The sequence below is a fragment of the Stigmatopora nigra genome, chromosome 7 (assembly GCF_051989575.1).
Source record: "Stigmatopora nigra isolate UIUO_SnigA chromosome 7, RoL_Snig_1.1, whole genome shotgun sequence".
Classification (NCBI taxonomy): domain Eukaryota; kingdom Metazoa; phylum Chordata; class Actinopteri; order Syngnathiformes; family Syngnathidae; genus Stigmatopora; species Stigmatopora nigra.
The window spans coordinates 2,379,313-2,401,445 of NC_135514.1; the positions used below are offsets into that span (position 1 = coordinate 2,379,313).

At 39.4% G+C, this 22,133-nt stretch overlaps 1 protein-coding gene across 1 annotated transcript in view; it reads left to right on the top strand.

The window, feature by feature from the left end:
* The window catches only part of kif13a (kinesin family member 13A), a 38,771-nt gene that overhangs the window by 10,945 nt on the left and 5,693 nt on the right, over positions 1-22,133 (top strand). The window contains exons 3-36 of the mRNA XM_077720782.1: positions 1,097-1,112; positions 2,836-2,896; positions 3,302-3,394; positions 3,772-3,952; positions 6,774-6,861; positions 7,862-7,996; positions 8,074-8,186; positions 8,572-8,683; positions 8,771-8,983; positions 9,060-9,170; positions 9,251-9,385; positions 10,275-10,405; positions 10,595-10,681; positions 10,759-10,934; positions 11,631-11,850; positions 13,201-13,363; positions 13,451-13,594; positions 13,674-13,823; positions 14,374-14,538; positions 15,167-15,340; positions 15,513-15,664; positions 15,735-15,867; positions 15,979-16,125; positions 16,707-16,739; positions 17,422-17,521; positions 18,119-18,245; positions 18,330-18,385; positions 19,096-19,220; positions 19,376-19,552; positions 19,661-19,753; positions 19,831-19,983; positions 21,127-21,204; positions 21,304-21,363; positions 21,998-22,079. Of these exons, the coding sequence (XP_077576908.1) occupies positions 1,097-1,112; positions 2,836-2,896; positions 3,302-3,394; positions 3,772-3,952; positions 6,774-6,861; positions 7,862-7,996; positions 8,074-8,186; positions 8,572-8,683; positions 8,771-8,983; positions 9,060-9,170; positions 9,251-9,385; positions 10,275-10,405; positions 10,595-10,681; positions 10,759-10,934; positions 11,631-11,850; positions 13,201-13,363; positions 13,451-13,594; positions 13,674-13,823; positions 14,374-14,538; positions 15,167-15,340; positions 15,513-15,664; positions 15,735-15,867; positions 15,979-16,125; positions 16,707-16,739; positions 17,422-17,521; positions 18,119-18,245; positions 18,330-18,385; positions 19,096-19,220; positions 19,376-19,552; positions 19,661-19,753; positions 19,831-19,983; positions 21,127-21,204; positions 21,304-21,363; positions 21,998-22,079 (4,184 nt within the window). The remainder of the gene's footprint in view (positions 1-1,096; positions 1,113-2,835; positions 2,897-3,301; positions 3,395-3,771; positions 3,953-6,773; positions 6,862-7,861; positions 7,997-8,073; positions 8,187-8,571; positions 8,684-8,770; positions 8,984-9,059; positions 9,171-9,250; positions 9,386-10,274; positions 10,406-10,594; positions 10,682-10,758; positions 10,935-11,630; positions 11,851-13,200; positions 13,364-13,450; positions 13,595-13,673; positions 13,824-14,373; positions 14,539-15,166; positions 15,341-15,512; positions 15,665-15,734; positions 15,868-15,978; positions 16,126-16,706; positions 16,740-17,421; positions 17,522-18,118; positions 18,246-18,329; positions 18,386-19,095; positions 19,221-19,375; positions 19,553-19,660; positions 19,754-19,830; positions 19,984-21,126; positions 21,205-21,303; positions 21,364-21,997; positions 22,080-22,133) is intronic.

Genomic DNA, 22,133 nt, shown 5'->3' on the forward strand with positions numbered 1-22,133 from the left:
GCCTATGCAGCCAGTTGTTTTCCATTTGACCATTTTTACTTTAAAGTCTTCCCTAAAATGCAACTTTTTCTCCACTGCGACTTATACTCAGGTGAGACTTATACTCAGGTGTGACACACAGTACGAAAAATATTGTAGTAGTATATGCCGGTTTTCAGCCATTATCTTTAAACATCTATACATTTTTTTTAACCAAATCACTTTTAAGGTTAAATTCATTATCTTAACAGGCCCTTTTGGATAACTGCTTACAACATCGTGGGAACGGTTTGGCCAAGGCCCTTTGTTTTCCCAGTAGACAAAGCAAGGTCTATCAGGCATTCTTTGATGGGCTAGGTGTAGATGACTTGAAGAGTCCGTTCAAAAATACACATCATAGATGAGTGATGTTGAGAGGAGCCAGGCAGTTTCCGGACATCCAACAAAAGTTACATCTAACCTCACAAATGTATGTCTTGATAAATGCACACATTTTCCACATAATTAATATTACAACAACACTTTATAGAGCAGATGCTGATGCTTTTAATACAAGTTTTATAGCCAGATGTCCTAAATATTGTTATTTTGATTTATTTCATCATAATGTAGCATAATATATGTCGTTCTGTGGAGGACGTTTTGGCCTGTTAGGGAATTGCCCAATTCACATCATGTGTGTAATCTTATCCTACATAACTTGAGGGGGGTTTTCTGCCTTCAACTTATGTCTTTAGTTCCGGAATTCAGATATGCTGAGTGCTGCCAGTTCTTACCTGGCCCCTTTGTTAAGTCCACAAGCATAGTTCTATTTACTCAACAGAGTTGGTGGACATTGAATGTTAAATCCCTTCCCTCACTTTCACTCCATTGGCCCAATTATGCACCCAACCACAGCAATGACCATCACCACAAAATTGAAATGAATAGAAGTGGACAAAAGTTTTAGGTAGTCTATATATGCAAGCATGCTTCAAGAGCCATAATAGCTGTAAAATAACTAGCGTTGAGTATGTTCTTGTTTAATCTCAGCATTCCTAACTCCTCTTTTTGTCTCTCTTCCGTCGGCTCCCCACACTGGAATTCTACTTTGTATGATGGATTGCACGTCTTTCAGCAGGAAGCAGTCCAAGGTATGTATCCACTGCTTGAATTGTCTGTTAGTATAATGACCATCTCCTAGCTCAAGAGCTGATGTTCACCACAATTTCAGTGCAATAATTTGAAAATCATCCGATCGCATAGGCTGAGGACGGTTTCCTTGAGGTTACCTTGAGGATGTGAGAAGCATCTTACACATCTGCGTACACAATAGCAGTGATTGAGGGTGTTTTAGTCTATGGGTTGGTCAGCAGGAGCTGGATAGATGTCCGTGTGAATGTGTCAGTGCTCTAAGATTTTGTGAGAACCCACAAAGGCTCTACAATGAGAACGGGATGAGAGTGGACACTGGGTCTGTGTGTGTGCGCACTTTGAAAGCTGCATTGTTGCAGGCGCACCCCCACCTATTCTCCCTGACGACACACTGGTGACCGGCTTAAGCATGGTTCATACACAGGGAACTGGCTTTTCTGTCGAGTACACTTGTTGATGGGGACCTAGGGGACTTGTTCGTTTGGACCGTAACCTGAATTCATTTAAGTCTTTTGTTAGACCAGCACGTGCCTGCTAACTTCACTCATCACATTCCATGAGTTATTGTTCAGTCTACACTTTAGATCACTTGAAATCAATCAACAATATTACTTGTAACTAGCTGAGATTAGTGTGTTTTGAGAGCTCTGGAAGATGAAAGCAAATAAAGGAGCACAGGGAGAGTTCTAAGTACTGTGTACTTCTTTTGGTTCAAGTGACTTTCTTTTTGGATTGATTTACTGATTCTAAAAAGCAAATAATCAATACAATCATTGTTTTTTGTTTTTACAATTACACAATTAGTTTCACATTTAGAAAACTTATAAAAACTTGAGTGAGTTGTTCTGGGCTCCTGAGTTCAAATTCAGGTTGGTCTACCTGTGTGGTGTTTGCATGTTCTCCTTGGGCCTGTCTGAGTTTCCTCTAACATTCCAAAGACATGCATGGTAGCCTTGTTAGACACAAATTGCTCCTAGGGATGAGCGTGAGTGTGAATGGTTGTCTGTCTCCTCATGCACTGCAATCGGTTGGCCACCGATTCAGGGTGTCCCCGCCTCGTTCCTGAAAGTCAGCTGGGGTAGGCTCCAGCACCCCCAGTGACCCTTGTGAGGATAAAGCGGTCCAGAAAATGAATGAATCTATATAAAAACTAATTTAAAAAATACATTTTTAATGTCACGTTACATCAAGTGAACATGCTTCCATAAATATGCTGTAATGGTAAAAGGCCCTGTCATTCTTGAGAAAAACAGGCTTTTTTTCCAAAGAGCATCTCTCTGTGTCACTGGTCAGGAGCTCATTCAAGGCGTCCCTTCTGCTCAATTCTGTGTTGTGAAACCCAGCAGTGAGGGCTGGGAGCCAGCACTTACCGCCGGGAAGCGCTCCGGCCCTGTTTCCTTGGAGACAAGGGTCACTGAGTGCTGGAATTTCTTGGGGGAGCGCCGAGCCTGATTTATGAATTCATTTAGTTGCAGCCACTATGACAAAACCGCTAACAGTGGATTTGTGCAGATTGTCTTAATGAGTATTACTTTGAACAATATGCACAGTTAGCCTGCATCTTACTCTTGCAAATAAGCTCTATTCTGATTATTTACTTGCATGACTCAATAAGCCTGAATTTGTTTAATCTGAGGAAGCAGGTTTAGGTTATGTTGGACTGTACAAGCTTGGACAGGTGTGGAAAGTGCGGAGACAATCCCTTTGCTGTCTTCTCTGCAGGTGTTCGCCTTTGACCACTGTTTCTGGTCCATGGATGAGTCCAACGTTCCCAAATATGCTGGTAAGAAACACATCTCAGTCCTCTCAGCATAAAAAAGTACACATCCCTCAAAAATTTCGGTTCTGTGTATCAACAATAACACAGTGACTATTCAGACTAATAATTGACTGACACTTGTAGAAGAAATTTGATTGCCACAGGCACAGAACAAATTTTAATCTGCAGAGCCAAGGCTTTATTTAGCTTATTAAACAGCTGTTCTGTTAACAAGTAGCACAAGCAGACTGTGTGACATAGCCAAATCATTTCAACATGACCATGCAGCAGTTGTCACGTGTATTTTTATTAAGATTTCTTGTTTACTGTTTTGTGTTTGCCACGCTGATTCATGAATGAAACCAACACATGCGAAACCATGATTATTTGTTCACTAATCTCTATGGTAACTGCTTCTTTGTCTATAAGGTCAAGAAGTGGTGTTCAAGTGCCTTGGAGAGGGAATACTTGAAAATGCATTCCAGGGATATAATGCCTGCATATTTGCCTATGGACAAACAGGTAATTGTCTCATCTCATCTCATTTTCTGAACCACCTTATCATCACTAGGGCCGTGGGGGGTGCTGGAGCCTATCCCAGCTGACTTCAGGCCAAAGCCGGGGGACACTCTGAATTGGTGGCTAGCACAATGACTCAATATTTTCATGTTAAATTTGATTAAACTTTAACTTGACATGCCAAATATGTGGAAATCTTGTTTTTAAAATTAAGGGCTCATTCAAGATCATTTTGGAAAAGATTAACTTTTTCTTAAAGGAGATTTTAAATAATGTCTCTTAAAAAAGCAATTTCTGTTGACTTGCACTGTAAAAAACTGTGACCCCATTGCCGAGTCCTAACCTTGTCAGATTTGAAAGCATTTCTGTTGTCTTGGTAGGTTCAGGCAAATCATTTTCCATGATGGGCAACGGAGAACAGCCTGGTTTGATCCCTCGACTTTGCTGCTCCCTCTTCGAAAGAGTCCACAAGGAGGAAAACGAAGGCCACACTTTTAAAGTGGAAGTGTCCTACATGGAAATTTACAATGAGAAAGTCCGTGACCTCTTGGATCCCAAAGGGTGAGTAAGTTGGATGGGTGGTATTTTGCTTTTTTTCCCATTGTAGACACACGTGACCTAAATATGCTCCGTGAAGCCAATGAGCGAATGCTTTAGAGTTGCGGTGACACACACACAGCTGCTTGCAGAAATTGGTGTGTCATTTTTCCTGGTTCAGTCTGACTCCAATTTGAGTGGTGACCTCGCTGCCTGCTCCTTCTTTGGCTGCATGACTCAGAGCGATGGTGGAGCCAAGTAGGAAGACGCAGCCACTTCCCACAGTTGATTGGGTTACTTTTTACAATGACAGTCTTCAGGCTGCTCCCATTGTGTCTCTATTAAGGATAGACACATGGACTTTCCCAAAATTTTGTTTGAATGGTATTGTACTTTTTGAAACGGGAAATTGTAACAAGTGCCGGTGTTTTCTACTACATCTTCAAAAAGTCAAGTTGATGCTTGCGTAAAGTTATTTTTTTGTTTCTATTTTTTTTAAATGGGATGTAATTTAGACAATGTCTCTGCGTTTAAAACATCGTTTCATATAGTGCCACACTTTTCCAGAGAAAGCACACCAAAAATGTATAAATGTAACAAAACTGTGAATGTCTGTCTACATACTATGTATCATATGTATCTCAGAGTGAAGGAAAAACAGTTATTATATAGTTCTAAAAGGATCAAAATCTGTTTCATTTACACTGAAAGAATGGTCTTCCGGAATAGTCAAAAATGCAGCGGAAGTGTTCCTAATCAATCACTTTGGGGTGTCCAAACCTGACTGACTTTGACTGGATCGCTTATGTGAGTTCAGCGTGAGTAGAATGGAAAGAGGAAACCTGGTAACTGTTAACCTGAGTAGGTGTATCCACCGAGTTTAATAGGGTGACTTATCTTACCGAGCTTATTGGATTTCTCCTCAACAATTTACAGACAGGCGAAACAGATTATACTGAGTATTAAGTCATTGTATTGATGGGGGTGCCGTTATAAACTGAAAAGCAATGAGGCACTTTAGAGGGAAGTATGTATTAATGTCCAATGGGAAAATCATTATTTCAACCTTATATAGTATTCTGGCAAAAAGAATTGTGTCGTTTATGAGTTCAAGAAAACAAAGTGAATACTCATTGGCCAATAGCTAATTAACGTTTACCTCATACGATTCGCCTTCCATGCAAGACAGTTTCGCCAACTTCATTTATTTTACAGTACTGTTCTGACAAACTCAAGTGTTTAACCACTTCACAGCCGTCTTTTGATTGAGCCAATCAGGAATAAGTAGAGGTAGCAGCAAACATGACCAGGTTTTTTTTTTTTGCTGGGAAAAAATGTTTTTGTGCCTTGACCAGTACTATGGTTTAACTTGTATTTGTCGGTGATAATTTGGATGAGAAAAGCCATCGTCCTTTCACCATTCATATATTTTTTTTAAGGTTTGTCCCACTAAAAAGATCTCAATTCTCAATTGTATCTTAGTCCCTGCCTGCTTACAGATTCTGATATGTCGATCTGTGTTTGTATGAGGATTTCAAGGCTATATTCTCCAAAATTTCTTCCAATCTTGTCAGTCAAGATAAAAAATGTGTTTTAAAGTCTGGCGCTAAATGTTAAAGCATGTCTATTCTGCATAAACTCCAGACTGAGCATCTGGCATCAATTTCTATTCAACATGGGAAATACTATATATTCTCATAGTTCAGACACCTATATCTCTGTAATATCTCACAATATCGAAGTTTATTTTTTTAATTTTTTTTGTGGTGTTATTTTATTGTATCCAGATGACATCCTGGATCTGTTCGGATTTTTTCCCATCATTTTTCAGCAAAAGGTGTTTATTTACTTTTACAACCGTTCTCTGGTGTGTTGATAAATTATTTGTAGGCGTTCGTTGAAATACACCAGGAATAAAGAATCACAGGACACCAAACTACTTTTAACAACCCTCTTTTTCATGAAAGGGCATTACTACAATGTAAACAACTGGCTATTTGCCAAAAATAAAGTTGTGCGTGAACAATAGGGCTTGGAAAATACAGTGATTTGACTAAGTCAGGTATGTCGACCACAAAAATAGACGTTTACATCATTTTTAACTTGGAACTCTCCTGGATGTTGTTATGTAATTCCACAGGGACACACATTCCGAAATATTTCCTGTTCTTCAAATTTTTCCCGGGCAATTGTTAAACGGTTCAATTTAAACTTGTGTTTGAAATACGTCAAGGGCCTAAAGATGGATTTTAGCTGGAGGCTACAATCTTACATATTTACATATATATATTCATTAACATAAATATAAATATGTTCATTAATATGTGCTGCCCAGTTATCAAGTAAATCAATCAATCAAAACATTCAGGACAGCCTGAATTGGTGGCCAGCCCATCGCCGGTCACAAGGAAATGGACAATCATTCACACTCACGCTCATACCTAGGGGGAATTTAGAATGTTCAACCATCACCCACGCAGTGTCCAATTTAAAACAATATATCAATCCTCACCTATTTGCCAATTACACTGCTACATTTAAGCATTTGCCCAGAATCACATTTTTGGCACAATGGCAAATAACTAACAATTTACTTAGTTGTGAAATTCCACACGTGATGTATAGGCACGCATTCCATACAATATACAAAATACAAAGAGTCAAGTTGCCATTCTTCAGTCTAATGATATACTTGTACTAAAAGTTATGGTGTTAAGACTCCATATTGCCATGAATGCCATCAGATAAAAACTTGAAATTGCATGTATGTACTCCATAGAGGCATTGACACTCTTTTTACTAACTAGAACTTTTCTTCCCTTTTCTGCAACTTTGTTTTTTTTAGGAGCCGACAGTCTCTAAAGGTCCGTGAACACAAAGTCCTGGGTCCATACGTGGATGGTTTGTCTCAACTGGCTGTAACCAACTTTGAGGTTTGTATGTCTTTCATCTTCTTGACACTCTTATGCCTTTGCATGCTACCCACTGACCAAAACTGCCCAATTTCACAAATGGCTGGAAAAAATTTGTAGCATTAAAGTTTTTTTTTTCTTCTTATCCAAATAGCTCTGGGTTTTACAGGGTGGTTTGAATTCTCATGTGCGCCTAATGACACATATTCTATGAATGTGGAATGCACTTGGTGGTTTTGGGTGGACGTATGCCAAGCATTGGCGAGGCTTCTCTTAATTAAGTTGAAAAATCCCCACCCTTTTTCTGTGCGGTCTTTTGCTTAATATTAAGACGCAGGATTTCCCCGTCCTCAATTTCTCTTTTTGTCATGAACCAGTTGAACTGCATGTGAATTGGCAGCCTTTTTTTCTTCTCAAAATGATCCGCTTCTGCATTTTTCATTTAATCCACCAAAATCTGACTCACACTTTGTAATACTTACAAAATATCTTAATGTTGCCAATATTGCTCCAATATCATTCAACTAGAAGATGGAATTCAAAAATGAATTGAGAAATGTTTTTTTTTTAAATCCCTCTTGTGGCTAGTAGGAGTGAAAGACTACATCAATCCAGATCGAGATATTATTCATCTTTTGCATTCTTTCATTTTTCGAACCGAGTATCATCAGGGGTGCTGGAGCATATCCCAGTTAACTGGGGCCACCATGCAGGGGACACCCTGGATCGGTGGCCTGTCAATCAATCACAGAGCATAATGAGACAAAAGACAACCATTCGTGCTCACATTCATACCTAAGAGCAATTTAGTCTGTTCAATTAGCCTACCCTGCATGTTTTTGGGATGTGGGAGGAAAACGGAGCACCTGGAAAAAACCCATGCACGCGCAGGGACAACATGCAAACTCCACACAATGAGGACCCACCTGAGATCAAACCCTTGACCCTAGAACTGTGAGGTCGACATCCTAACCACTTGTTCACAGTGTCCCCTTCTCTTTTCCATTTCTCTTTACTTTAGGACATTGAGGTGCTTATGTCAGAGGGAAACAAATCTCGCACTGTAGCAGCCACCAACATGAATGAGGAGAGCAGCCGATCACATGGCGTTTTCAGTATTATTGTCACACAAACGCTCTATGATCTAAAATCTGGGGTGAGTCTTTTAACTCTAATTCCGCCACAAAGCGTTGGGAAATGTTTGAACTAACATTAAATTGAATTTGTGAACAGAATTCTGGCGAGAAGGTGAGCAAAATGAGTCTAGTCGACCTGGCAGGAAGCGAACGAGTTTCCAAGACGGGAGCTGCAGGGGAACGACTTAAAGAAGGCAGCAACATAAACAAGTGGGTATATTTGGACATGCTGTATGATTTAATAGCCATGAGATAAAATATTAAAATATATCATTCATAGACATAGACTATTTTTCAATAAATATTGCAAGAACAATGTTGTTAGCTGCATATTTTATTTTTCTTACTAAAGATAACTAGTATGGATTCCAGCTCACCCTGTTTAGAAGCAATGTGAAAGTTAATATTAGTATTTTTGAGTTAAACATTGAGATTTCTTGTGTTTGGCTTTAGTATTGAACAGCATTAGCCAAAAAATAGGTAAAATATCGGCATAATAAATCAATACAGAATGATCAATACAGCTGTTGCGTAGAGAGCTTGTGGAGAAGCGCTATATGACTGGACACAAATGGAACTTTTTGGTTTTCTGTAGGTCTCTGACCACATTAGGTTGTGTGATTTCTGCACTGGCTGACCAGTCTGCAGGAAAGGGAAAGGCTAAGTTTGTGCCTTACAGAGACTCAGTCCTGACTTGGCTTCTCAAGGTTTGTTGCTAATTCAAAGCTGCCTGTGCTACTTGTTAACACATTCATAAGACGGCCAATACTGATATTGACATTTGTTTTCTTAAGGACAATCTCGGTGGAAACAGCAAGACCGCGATGATAGCCACAGTGAGTCCTGCAGCTGACAATTACGAAGAAACTCTTTCCACTCTACGTTACGCCGATCGAGCCAAGAGGATTGTCAACCACGCTGTCGTGAACGAAGATCCGAACGCTCGCATCATCCGAGAACTCAGAGAGGAGGTGGAGAAGCTTAAAGTTCAGCTGTCTCAAGCTGAGGTAAGATTTATACATAATACACAGTCTTCATTTCCACTTTGCCGTGTCACTTATGCCATTTTTATTTACTCTAAAGTCTTTGAAGGCTCCTGAGCTTAAGGAAAAGCTGCATGAATCAGAGAAGCTCATTATGGACATGACTGTCACTTGGGAGGAGAAGCTAAGGAAGACTGAGGAGATTGCCACAGTGTGTAAAAATGCCATCTCATAATTATTCATTGAATAAACCTGCTAGGATTTTTGGATGAATTAATACCGTGTTTACAGGAGCGACAGAAGCAGCTGGAGAGCATGGGCATCTCACTAGAAACATCTGGGATTAAAGTGGGTGAAGACAAGTGCTTCCTCGTCAATCTGAATGCTGATCCTGCCTTAAATGAGCTGCTTGTTTACTATTTAAAGGTAATCATTTAACTATGTGGATGTAAGTTGTATTTAAGTCTACCTTTTTTATATAAAAACAGCAAAGTGACATTGAATATTTCTTTTTATGTTTTAATCTTTAGTGTTTTCATTAAAAAGGAAAAGCACTTAATATTCTTGTATATTAAATTACATAATCACAAAATAAAGGGACAAAATAATAAAATTAAACATTTTCTTACTTCATTTGATAGTTTTAAACATTTACTTTTTAATATTTTAGTTATTTATTTTTCATGTAATAAAGGAATGACATTAAATACATTTTAAGAAATATATATTTTTTTCTTATACATTAAGAAATAAATGGAAGACCATTTGTACTTCAATTAAGTTCACAGTTGATGTTCTTTTTTTTCCAATAGCAGGTGCCAAAGTCAGAAGCACTTAAAAAAAACATGGAACCCTCTTCTCGATGTATTTAGGGTATAGTCAGCAAAGCAGACATTTTTTATGGTCCTGTGCGACTGACAAAAAAGAACCAACCTGCAACACAGACGTGTAGGCGGTGAGGAAGTGACATGCGCAGCATACAGAACAACAGGCCTTTGTCTGGGTTCTGCAGGCCAGGCCTGCCGTTTCAGTGTGGAATGACCACAGTAATATGAAAAGGGTTAGTTTGTACAGGCTTGGGCATCCTTTGAAAAAGGAGATGTTTGCCTAACAGTGCCCACTCACGCAGAAAGAGCACTGCCTCCCCACACACACCCTCCTGGCCTGATTTTGCCTCCGTTTTCTTTCACTTTTCATGCACTCTTTAGTTTCCCCATTTAGATACAACAAATCAGGCCAAACGTGTAGATAAGAATATAATTCCTGTCTGATCTGCCATCATCGTCTGCCTAATATATCATCCATCTGTGTGTAGGAGCGCACTCATGTCGGTGCTGACACTTCTCAGGACATCCAGCTGTTTGGAATTGGTATCCAGCCTCTGCACTGTGTGCTGGAGCTGTGCCCGGACGGTGATGTCACCTTGGTGCCCGTAGGGACTGCCCGGTGAGTTGCAATAAAACATTACTAGTTTGTATACTGGGCCTTCAATTAGCTCATTGCTGTGGAATCTTGGCTCTTTGCTTTAATTTCACAAGCTTATTTCGCCTCTAAGCGCAAATGAATGGTTGGAACAAACTGTATCTTTTGGAAGGATGCAGATAATAATAATCCTTCTTAAAATCCTTTCCATAGGACCTGCGTGAATGGAACAATGATCGATTCTTTGGTGCATCTCTGGCATGGAGATCGTATCTTATGGGGCAACAACCACTTTTTCAGGTGTGCCACACATTGACTTTATGTGAGTGATAGCTACACAGCTAAAAAAATAAATAAAATAAAAACAACTGTCACAGGATCAATTTGCCGAAACGGAAGCGGCGGGACCGTTTGAAGGAGCTCGAGAGAGCTTCCCCCAGGGATAGCTTTATTGAGGTGGATGTGGAGACCGCCAGTGAGGCATCTTCAGAGCAGGATTACAGCTATGAGTTTGCCCAGATGGAGGTCACAATGAAGACACTGGGAAACAACGGTAAGGTCGAGAATTTTCTCTCAGCCTGATCTGTGAAACTCTCAGTCCTCCTCGTTTGTTACAGATACTCACACCCTATCATATTTTTTAAAGGCCAGAACTGTCAAATATGTTTCTTCCGGCTTATGCCCACATTGAGTTTTCTGTATTATATTACTTGTGATTTGCAGTCACAAAATGATAGGTTTGCTGGTGCAATGTATCATGGAAATACCAATTTCAAAAAGACAACAAAAAGGCCACAAAACACAACACTAGGCAATAGAATTCAATTCATTTGACAACTTTGGAAAGATGCGTCTTTTGCAATTGCAATATTGCACGAAATACAGTGCAATATTCTTATATAGAGCCAGAATAATTGAATAGTTTGTCTTTAATGAATCATAGGTTTATTTGTATCCACATTTCCAAACATTTGTGTGATCTACTTGTGTTAAAATTGGCTACCACTCGTTGTGTGGCGGAATTTGTGGAACACATTTTTGCCACCAAGCCCAGAATAAAAATGGCCATAAAACTTCACGAAAATACTATCTGGCTAGCACTTAAGCTTAAATCACATTTAGCCTTTGCACAGCCAAAATGCTTTTGTATTTTAGTCTTTTTGACATTTTAAAATACATTGATGTAGTTTAATCCTAACAACATTCCTGTTCCGTATATACTCTAACACACCTACATGTGTTTTACTAGACCCCATGCAGAATGTGGTACAGGTTTTAGAGAAGCAGTACCTGGAGGAGAAGCGCACGGCTCTGGAGGAGCAGAGGATGATGTACGAGCGGGAACTCGAATCGCTTCGGCAACAACTTTCTCCTGAGAAAACCCAACAGCACCACCGCAGTAGCAGTGACCGCCTCACGTTCCAGACAAACACACCGCATAGCAAGTTGCGACTTTGGACAGAGGAACGGTTGGTGGGACACTGACACTGTATATTTTGATCAATTATTACCGATTCAATTAAGACAGGAGGTTTCCTCTCCACTATTTTTTCTCATGCGCTGGTAAATATGAGGTTCGGAAATTAAGATGAGATCCTGCAAGACTGTTTATGATAGTGAGTAATGCAAAATTACAGCTCCTTCATGAAGTGAAGATCACCGCTCCTAAGAAAAAACACTGGAAAGGCTTCAATGGATTGAGGCTCATGGTCAAGTTCAAAATTCTGGTCAGATCAAACCACTAGATAAAATCTCACTGCCATGTAGCATTCTACTGAATTTAACTTTCAGTTTGTCTTCAAGCTGAGTTATTTTGTTTCTCAATGTCCTTGTACTTTTGCTAGTTTTGGTCTGCTCTTGCCTTATTGAGGTCACAGTGACAATCCATGCAGCAGTTTTCAGGCACAACCACTTGTATTAAATGGCATTTACCAGATTTTAAAAACAGTTACTTTAAATATAAAGTAGGGGTTTTATCGTCTTTTATTGTTTCTCAATGGTAATGCCATTGTCAGATGTCTCCATCCCCTTAAAACAGGGAAACACTTGCAAAAATGTGCATCCTACTTGCAAAACTTCCTCTTGGATCCCCACTGAGCACCCGGATTTTCCTTAATGACTCAAAGAAAAGCTACCAGTACTTCCTGTACGACTGACAAAATAGTTACCAGTGTTTTCTGTGAACTGAAAATACAGTTACCAAGACTTCCTGTACCTCACTGTAACACAGACCCTCTGATTAAAATCAACAAGTACTTATATAATTGTGAATGAGGGGCATGCAGTCTACTTGTAACCATGGTAACAATCATGCCACAAAAATAATGATATACATAATTCACAAAGCACTTATAATTAAATTATATTAGCTCTCGGCAGCACTGTTGTTATGGTAGTAATGTTCAGGGTAGATATTTGAAATGCTAAAAGTGTGCCGTAGCTCAAATACAGTTGGGAAACACTGGTCTAATCAATTTTCAATGGAAGAGTAGACAATGATGAGGTCAAAGTTGATTGGATGTCTAGCGCTGTTAGTGGCAGGTAATGACTTTCAATATACATTTTGTTCTCACAACACACACTCTGAATACTATGACTATATCTGACCTGGCTTTTGCTTTTAATAGTGAGAGAAATATTAAAAACTGGCATAATATAAATATATTTTTAAAAAATCCAATAATGAAGATTTCCATTCAGATTGATCTTTACTTGTGTTAAGAAAACATATCCCCTCATATTCCATTTAGTAGTACTGGACAGTTAACCTTTCTTTTTTTTCCCTGAATGATCTGTTTCTTTTTTTTTCTGTGCATCAGGGATGAACTATTCAGACAGAGCCTTTCTCGGCTCAGGGAACAGGTCCTGAAAGCCAACACTCTGGTGCGAGAGGCCAACTTTTTGGCAGAGGAGATGAGCAAACTGACCGACTATCAGGTTACGCTTCAGATCCCTGCAGCCAACCTTAGCGCCAACCGCAAGGTCAGTCGACTGAGCCGCTACAAATCATTTATTCTAACTGTTCCACCTGCTCAAACTTACCTATGTTTTTTTTTTTTCACCATTCAGCGTGGCGCCATAGTTAGTGAGCCAGCCATCCAGGTGCGCAGGAAAGGAAGAGGAACTCAGGTGTGGACCATTGAGAAGTTGGAGAACAAGCTGGTGGACATGAGAGACAACTATAGGGACTGGAGGGAAGGCTCTGAGGAAGTGGTAAGGGGCTGAAAAACCTAAAGAAGGAGGAAGAAAAATAATCTATATTGTATGCGTTTTTTGCTCTGTATGTTTGCAGTTCACCAAGACAAATGGTAAACACTGTGACCCATTTTATGAGACGCAAGAGAACCACAACTTAATAGGAGTGGCTAACATTTTTCTGGAGTGCCTTTTCCATGATGTCAAACTGCAATATGCAGTTCCCATTATAAGCCAACAGGGGGAGGTAAGAGTAGTCCAGCGTTCTTAACTCTAAGGCAGGGGTCAGGAACCTTTTTGACAGAGAGACCCAGGAACGATTCATCTTTTTAAATGTTAAATGTTCCCTAAGAGCCATGCTAAGAATTTAAAAGTCAAAATACATGTAAATGTGTGACTTTTTTTTGTCATTTCAACAAGTACAAAAAGTCAGAATTATCTTAACATTGTTACATTGTTGCTTATCACTGAGGATGCATTCACAAGGGACTCTAATGAAAGAAAAAAAATATGATTGCAGCGGCACTAGAGGTACATCTTCGCTTACATGTTTACAGAGAGCCATATGCACCCATCAAAAGAACCACATATGGCTCGCGACCCATAGGTTTCCTACCCCTGGCCTAGGGCCATTTTACACTACACCACTTAACAGAATTTACCAAGCAACACCCACAACAAGAAAAACAAATCCCATGAGAAATGTATTAACGACCATCTGGAAACATTGTTGTTGTTTTTTTCTTGTTTTTTGTTTTTAAGCCAGTGGGTTGATCATGTTTTTTTTGTGTGCACAGTTAGCAGGCAGGCTGCACGTGGACCTTATGCGAATCAGCGGTGCCATGCCTGAGCGCCTTTGTGGTGGAGATGACTCCTCTGAGAACTCCAGTGAGAGTAGCTGCTATGAAGTCATGGACACCAATGGAGAAATTGTCCACATGGCCAAGAGGCTCATTATTAGGGTAAAAGACACAAACTTTTGAGAATGCACAGCATGAGTCATGACTAAAACACTTAGATTGGTAGTTAGATTTCTAAGTATTTTTTTTATTCAGAAGTGGTCATTTTGAGGTGGGCTTTTTTGGCTACCAAATATGAGTCACCAGAAACCTTCAAATACACTGGGAATCATAGATGTGAAAGGAAATTGAGAATCACAATGATGCAGAAATATTCCTTTTATTTGTTTTAATGTTTATTTATTCATTCATTACAACTTCGGTAGTAGACAAACAACCAGTCATGCTCACAATCATACCTAGGGGGAATTTAGAGTCTTCAACTAGCCTTCCATTCATGTTTTTTGGATGTGGGAGGAAACCTGAGAACTCGGAGAAAATCCACGCAAGGCACGAGAAAAACGTGCAAACTCTACATAGGACGATCGGAACCCTCCAGTGAACCCCCTGATGCCCTCAAAATATGTTAATTTTATTCTAATGAGGGACATAAAGTCAATGCAAATTGTTTACTTTTGTGAGCCACATTAAATAATAAAGCAGGCCGAATCTGGTCTCCGGGTCACCAATTTGACATCTGTGCTTTTCCCTTTTATAACTTTGCCCTATACATGTGTTTTCCATTTAACAGGTTCGCATAAGAGAGGCAACAGGTCTGCCCCTCAACATGTCCAACTTTGTTTTCTGTCAATACAACTTCTGGGAACATGGCGATCCCACGGTGGCCCCGCCAATGGTGAGCCCAGACAGACCTTCTCCTCGGAGTCCAGATGCACAATTCACTGTTCAGTTTGACCACTGCAAGGTGAGAATGACTTATTTTTGTGTTTCTTTACCTTTTACCTCTACTAAGAAGGTTCTATTCATATGCTCTGGGTTGAAGCCTTGGTCGGCATTTGTCGTCCAATTCTCTCTACGGTGGCATGATTTCTGTTTCTGACATCAACTAAAGCCTTGATCTTTTGGTTCTTTTTCAGGACTATGTTGTACATGTCACAGATGATTTTCTGGAGTTTATATCAGATGGAGCATTGGCAATTGAAGTATGGGGCCATTGCTGTGCTGGAAACGGACGTTCTCCGTGGGAGTTAGATGCACTGGAAGCCAAAACTCAGACACTCCGAGACCGGTCGGTACAAGTTATGTTCAGGCTGAGTGATAAACACACTTCCTTAACTTTATTGCACTTTCCACAAAAGGTGGAGTGAGGTGTCTCGCAGGATCGAGCTGTGGGTCTCCATCCAAGAGCTCAATGAACAGGGAGAGTATGCTGCTGTGGAGCTGCAACATGGAAAAGACATCACCACAGGAGGAATCTTTCAACTGCGGCAGGTCTGACAAAAGCAAGAAAACATTGTGAATGATGTTGCTACATGAAAAAAAAGACTGAAAAAGAAAAATTAGAAAACATAAGTCACAGAAACACCACATCTGTTCTAACAGGGTCACTCTCGGAGGCTGCATGTCAGCGTGAAGCCGGTACAAAACTCAGGCACGCTGCCTCTACTGGTAGAGGCTATGCTCTCTGTGTCTATTGGCTGTGTTACACTGCGCTCGTCCAAATTGCAGAGACCCCTCGACACTTACCAGGTCTGTAAAACATTTCTCCTGGACACAAATATGACACGGAGGTCCTGTCCAAATCAGTGTTTCCCAAACTTTTTTTTGCACTTTATGTATTGGAAAAATTTCAAGAAACTGCAGAAAATCCTCTCATTTTAAAACATATATTAACAATAAAATGTTTCTCATCATCAGAAATCAAACAAACCCCCAAAATTGTTCTGCGGTGCAGTTGTTGGAAAACACTGGTCTCAATAACTAAGCAAATAAGAGATTTGGAAAACACTACAATGTGCTGACTCAACATTAGTAATTAAGGTGTTCATCTGTTTTATGAAAAAAAAAGCATTGTGTAGGTAGCTCATTAAGAGACACATTTTATTTTTAGTGACGATCCCTTGAAAACATAGTTATGAACCCTATTCATGGAATACACTCGTCAAAGGGTCCAAGTTAAGTTACAAGAGGGTATGAGAATGATTATGTTGTCATTTTAAGATGACGTTGTGGTTGTATTTAAAGTTTCATGAGCTTTAAACCGTCTTAGCTGACAGCTGTTCCTTCCACACATACACACACATCTGACAGAGTGTGTTCTCTCCTGCCAGAGAGAGGTGCAAGACGATATGGATAGTTATCAGGTACCCTCATCCTGCTGTAATGCACCCCACAGCATGAAGGATCACATGTTTGCAGCAAGGACCCTTGCCTCAGGGCCTGGCAGGGAGGAGGAAGAGGGCTGTGCCTCTCCCGACTAAAAACCAAAAAACAACAGCTTTATTAAACAAAATACACATAATGCTCTAATAACATATTACCACAACCATTCTTTGACAAGTAAACCACAGCTCAAACCAGTGCTGACATTGCAAGTCATATGTAGACTAATGCTACTCTTTGCTGTCAGGACAATACATGCTATCTAAACATGTGTGCGTTGCATGGCTGACACTGCTTTGCATGAGGAATGTGCAGTCATGTCTAAAATGTGGCGTGGTTGACTTTTCAGTTGCTCTTCTTTTTGGTTACTTTTCACTTTGAAGTGGAAATTTAATACTGAGTAAATGGACGTGTGTGGCCAAATGCTTGCATACAGAAATATTGTTTTACAATTGCACCTGAGTATTTATTTTTTTATTCATGTATAACTCTTTGATGTTGGAAATCTTTTCCAACTATCTTTTTTTGCCTTTTGGAAGATTACTTTCAAATGCATCTAAAGGACATGTATTGCCTCCTTGCGATGTACATTTTTCCTGCTATGTTAACCCTAACTGCATGAAGTCCCCACCTGCATTGATTATGGTTGATATCTACTTGCAGGAGGAAGATCTCAGTTGCATTAGAGACCGATGGTCTGAGGCTTTAATAAAACGACGGGAATACCTTGATGAACAAATTAAGAAAATCATCAACAAGCACGGTGAGTTTAAAATCCCCTTTTAGGTGAGAAAACAATGTGCTGCTGCAAGTCTATGTAGCCCCCTTTGACCAAAACAAACACTGTGGAGGTTTTGTTACTCTGTTTTGAACCCTCCCAAACCATAGCTTTTAAAAAAAATTGTGAATAGATACAATATGAAACATGCATCATGCAATGAGCTGATAGAATTTTTCAAAGACATTGCTTATCGATCATATTTAGGAAAAATCCATCTGTAGTTCCCTTATCAAATTTCCCTCTTAGGGAAATCTGCCTGATGTGATTTTTTTCACTTTCAATTTGATCCAATTTTTTTCACAATGTTTTGCCCATACCAATCCATCTTCATTTCAAATACTCACAATTTATACCATTAAAAATAATGCAACCAGTAAATGAGGAATCATTTCCGGCAGCTGAGTGGTTGGCGCATTAGCCTCACAGTTCTTGGGGTTATGTGTAGGTTTTCTCTGGTTACTCCGGTTTCCTCCCACATCCCGAAAACATGCAGGGTGTAGACTGATGAATGTTTTTGGCTCTTTACTCTTATATTTTTGCTCTTTTGGTTGGTGACCATTACCTGTTCTTGCCATCTAGAAAAATCAGAAGAAGATGTTGAGCGTGAAGCCCGCCTCGTGGAACAATGGGTCGGCCTGACGGAGGAGAGAAATGCCGTGCTTGTACCCGCACCTGGAAGTGGCATCCCTGGAGCTCCGGCTGACTGGTATAAATTGTCTAGTTAATTTTATATTGCCGTGTTAAAAATGACAAGAATGGATGCTTTTCTAACAAGTGGATTATCCTATAGGACTCCACCAATGGGAATGGAAGCTCATGTCCCTGTCCTCTTCCTGGATTTGAATGGTAAATCAAAAATCTTGGAAATGAGGTTCCAATACAAAAGAAGGCAAATAAGCCAATAAAAGACATACCAGTTGAGATCAACTTTTCAAAAGTTATCTTTAGCTGACCCATTCATTGCCAGCCTATGTGTTGAAATAGTTAGCAAAAAAGGGAAACTAATAATAAAAACTATTGAAGGCAATAGACATACATAGACAAAATCATACCCATATTAACTAGAAGGGTTTGGAAGCAATGATCTGTTCACTTTCAGTCCTTCCTAGTTTAAATGGATTCGACATTTGATTCCATCATGAAGAAGAATTAAGTTGAACTTGCAGGCTCAGAGTTTCTTACCATCCACCACAAAAGGATCATGCCTCTCCTGAGTGGTTTTCTTTAGTTACTTTAGATATGAATTAATGTTTACACCTAAGATTATAGGAGTTAACAAGAGATTTATTAAACAAAACATGATATTTAGAAAAATACATTAATATAAATAAATAATTCCTTAGAAATGAAATTACTAACAGAAGTTCGAGACCAATGCAATCCCATAAAAATATTTGAGAGAGAAAATAATGGCAGATTAGATTCAGATCAAAATTGGTTAACGGCAAAATAAAAGATTTTTTGATTCACCTCTTGTATTTGTATAATTTAATGGGATTTCCTTATTGATTTTTTGTTTTAGAACCTGAGTTTTAACCTATGCTTTCTTCCACCAGCTGATAATCTGACAGTGAATGAGCAGTTGACGGGCCCACATGCTGCAGGTGTTAACTCTATCCTACCCAAAGAGCATGGGAGCCAATTCTTCTATCTCCCTATTATCAAGCACTATGAGGAAGAGGTGAAAAAAATACCTTGCTTTCACCACTCTACTCTGTTCAAAAAAGGAATTGTTTTGACAATTCTGTGAAGATAGCTTGTGTGTCTATTTGTTATTGACCTCGTGTCATTTTTCAATTCATTCAAGTTCAAATGATACATAATCCATAATTCTAGGTGACAGCAGTGTGCTCCTGGGACTCATCCATCCATGATTCCGTCCATCTCAACCGGGTCACATCTCCTCACGAGCGCATTTACTTGATTCTGAAAGCCACAGTGCAGCTCAGCCACCCTGCTTCCATGGAGCTGGTGCTCCGTAAGAGAGTTGCCGTAAATGTGTACAACAAGCAGGTTCGTACTGGAAGAATGACATTTTTCATTTTGACTACGGCATGGAATTTTATAAATGGACAAGATAGAACTTTTAGGGGGCTAAAAAAATAAATATATATTTTACAGAGTTTCACACAAAGTCTCAAAAGAAGAATGTCTCTGAAAAACACACTTTACTCCTGTGGTGTAATCTATGAGATTGTTTCCAACATACCAAAGGTACAATAAGTTCTTTATTCGTTCTAATAATGACGTACAACAAAGTCTTCATTCATAAATTATATCTGCCATGTCAGGCCTCAGAGGAGCCAGAGGAAAGAGAGACGTTGGCTCTCATGGCTGCTCGTGCAGACAGTGAAGAGAATCAAGATGGCGAGAGCTACATTGAGAAATACACTCGGGGAGTTCTGCAGGTGGAAAACATCCTGAGCTTGGAGAGGCTGCGACAGGTATGGTAGAGACACAGCACCCCATGAATTATCATACAAGGCCCGGTAATATCAGTTCTTATCTGTTTCTACAACTGCACTCTTCTGGACCATTCTTGCAACCCTTAGTTTTCTATGTCAATTACTATATCTAAAGAGCAGCACGATATACACTTTTGTACAAATTCACAGATTTTATGAAGGTAGCTTTTTTTTCAATGAAAAATGCTTATTTGACTGACTTCTCCCTTTTGACAGCTGTTAGCCGAGGTAATGTGTAACGTGTGCCTTAGATCAGTGTTTTTCAACCTTTTTTGAGCCACAGCACATTTTTTACATTGGAAAAGTTTGTGGCACACCACTAACCAAAAATTTTACAAAATGACACTCTGTATAGTATATTTACTACAGCACGGACACTGGACAATGACATCATATTTGCAGAAAACTATTAATAAATGTTAATTTAAAAAAAAAGGATATTGGATAATTTCTCACGGCACACCTGACGATCTCTCACGGCACACTAGTGTGCCACGGCACAGTGGTTGAAAATCACTGCCTTAGATAAATCAATCATAACAAATGGTATTTCTAAATGCCGGACTCTACAGTTCAGTAAAAAAAATTATATATCTAAGAAAATGTGATAATAAAATCACAATGTTTTCGACCAGTAACACCCCCACGCCCCCCCCAAAAAAACATCATGACAACACTTTTTCCAAAAGGGCCACCTGTTGGATAATATGATAAACTGCCCATCCTTCAACCACAGTCCCAACTAAATAATCCAGAGCTGCCAACCTCCATTGACCCCATTTCAGGAGTACCCATGTCCCATTTCCGGAGTATTTCCAGAGTGAATGTGATTTGCACAAAATTGATATAAAATGTAAAAAAAAAAATAAGAATAGGACAATTTAAATCAAACTGTCTTATTGCCATCCATTTTGCACTTAACCTGAGCTGGCATATTGATAAGACTTACGAGTGCTGTGTAGTACTCCTTCTTCCTTTTGAACAACCCTGGAAATTATAGGATTTGTTTCAAAACAAGACTGATGGTTTAGCCTTACTTCCCTCATGAACAAAAAAAAAATTCTGGAGTAGTTAGCAGCCCTGATAATCACTTGAAAGTACATATCTGTTTTTCCCCTGCAGGCTGTGACAGTGAAGGAGGCACTTGCAACTAAAGGAAGACATCTCAGAAGAAGCCTCAGCACACCAAATGTACAGCATGTAATGACTACATTAGTCTCACTCATTTACCCAATGTGGATCACATGGAAATAATCATTTTGACGTGTGCTTTGGATAACTTCTCTTCATCTTTTACAGTCTTCTTGCAGTAAAACAGACCTGAGTAACTGTGAGGATGAAGACCACAAAGTATGTGAGGTATGCTTTAACAGTGTTGATCACTTTAGTTTGAGAATGCAGTTTGTATCCAATAGCTGCATACAACACTAAGAAGTATCATGCACATGTGGTACTTTTAGAAACAGTGCAAAATTCTGGGTTTTTATCCTTTTTTTCATTGAAGGAATAAATACTCAACCCCAGAGGAGAGGGATGTTCGGATGCTGAATTTTTCTTATTTCTGAGCCATTTTTCTCAAAATGTTTTGTGAAAATTATGCAAATAGTAAATGACAAATCATATTTTTTTTCTGTTAACGTAGTCCCTGCTGGTACCTCAAGAAAGGTTCAGTTTACATATATTCACACAATGCTGTATTTGCATTAGATTTTAAAAATGTATTAGTCCCGCACAGCAGCCATGTTTGCCCTAGTGATTTGATTTAGAGCAGCCAAAAATCACGATAGTGGTGAAAGCACATGATTACTAAACCGGTTCTGATCTTAAGAACGAATGCAACATTCAAATAGCCATATCAGGTGCTGATACCGAAACGGCACAAGTCATTTCAGGCTTTCTGTCTAGATATGTGACATTCACAGTTCCAAATGCTAAGCTGAAATCACATTCCCCGATTTAAATAAGTGAATAAGATTTGAATGTTGGTTTCTAGGACCACTGTGACCGTGTTGACTGCTCCAATTCTCGGGATGGCTCTCTCTGCAGCACACCGGTCAAAAACAAGGAAGTGCCAGGTAGAAACGAGTGAATTCTATAATAAATGCAGTTGTGTAATGTTCAGTTTGCGC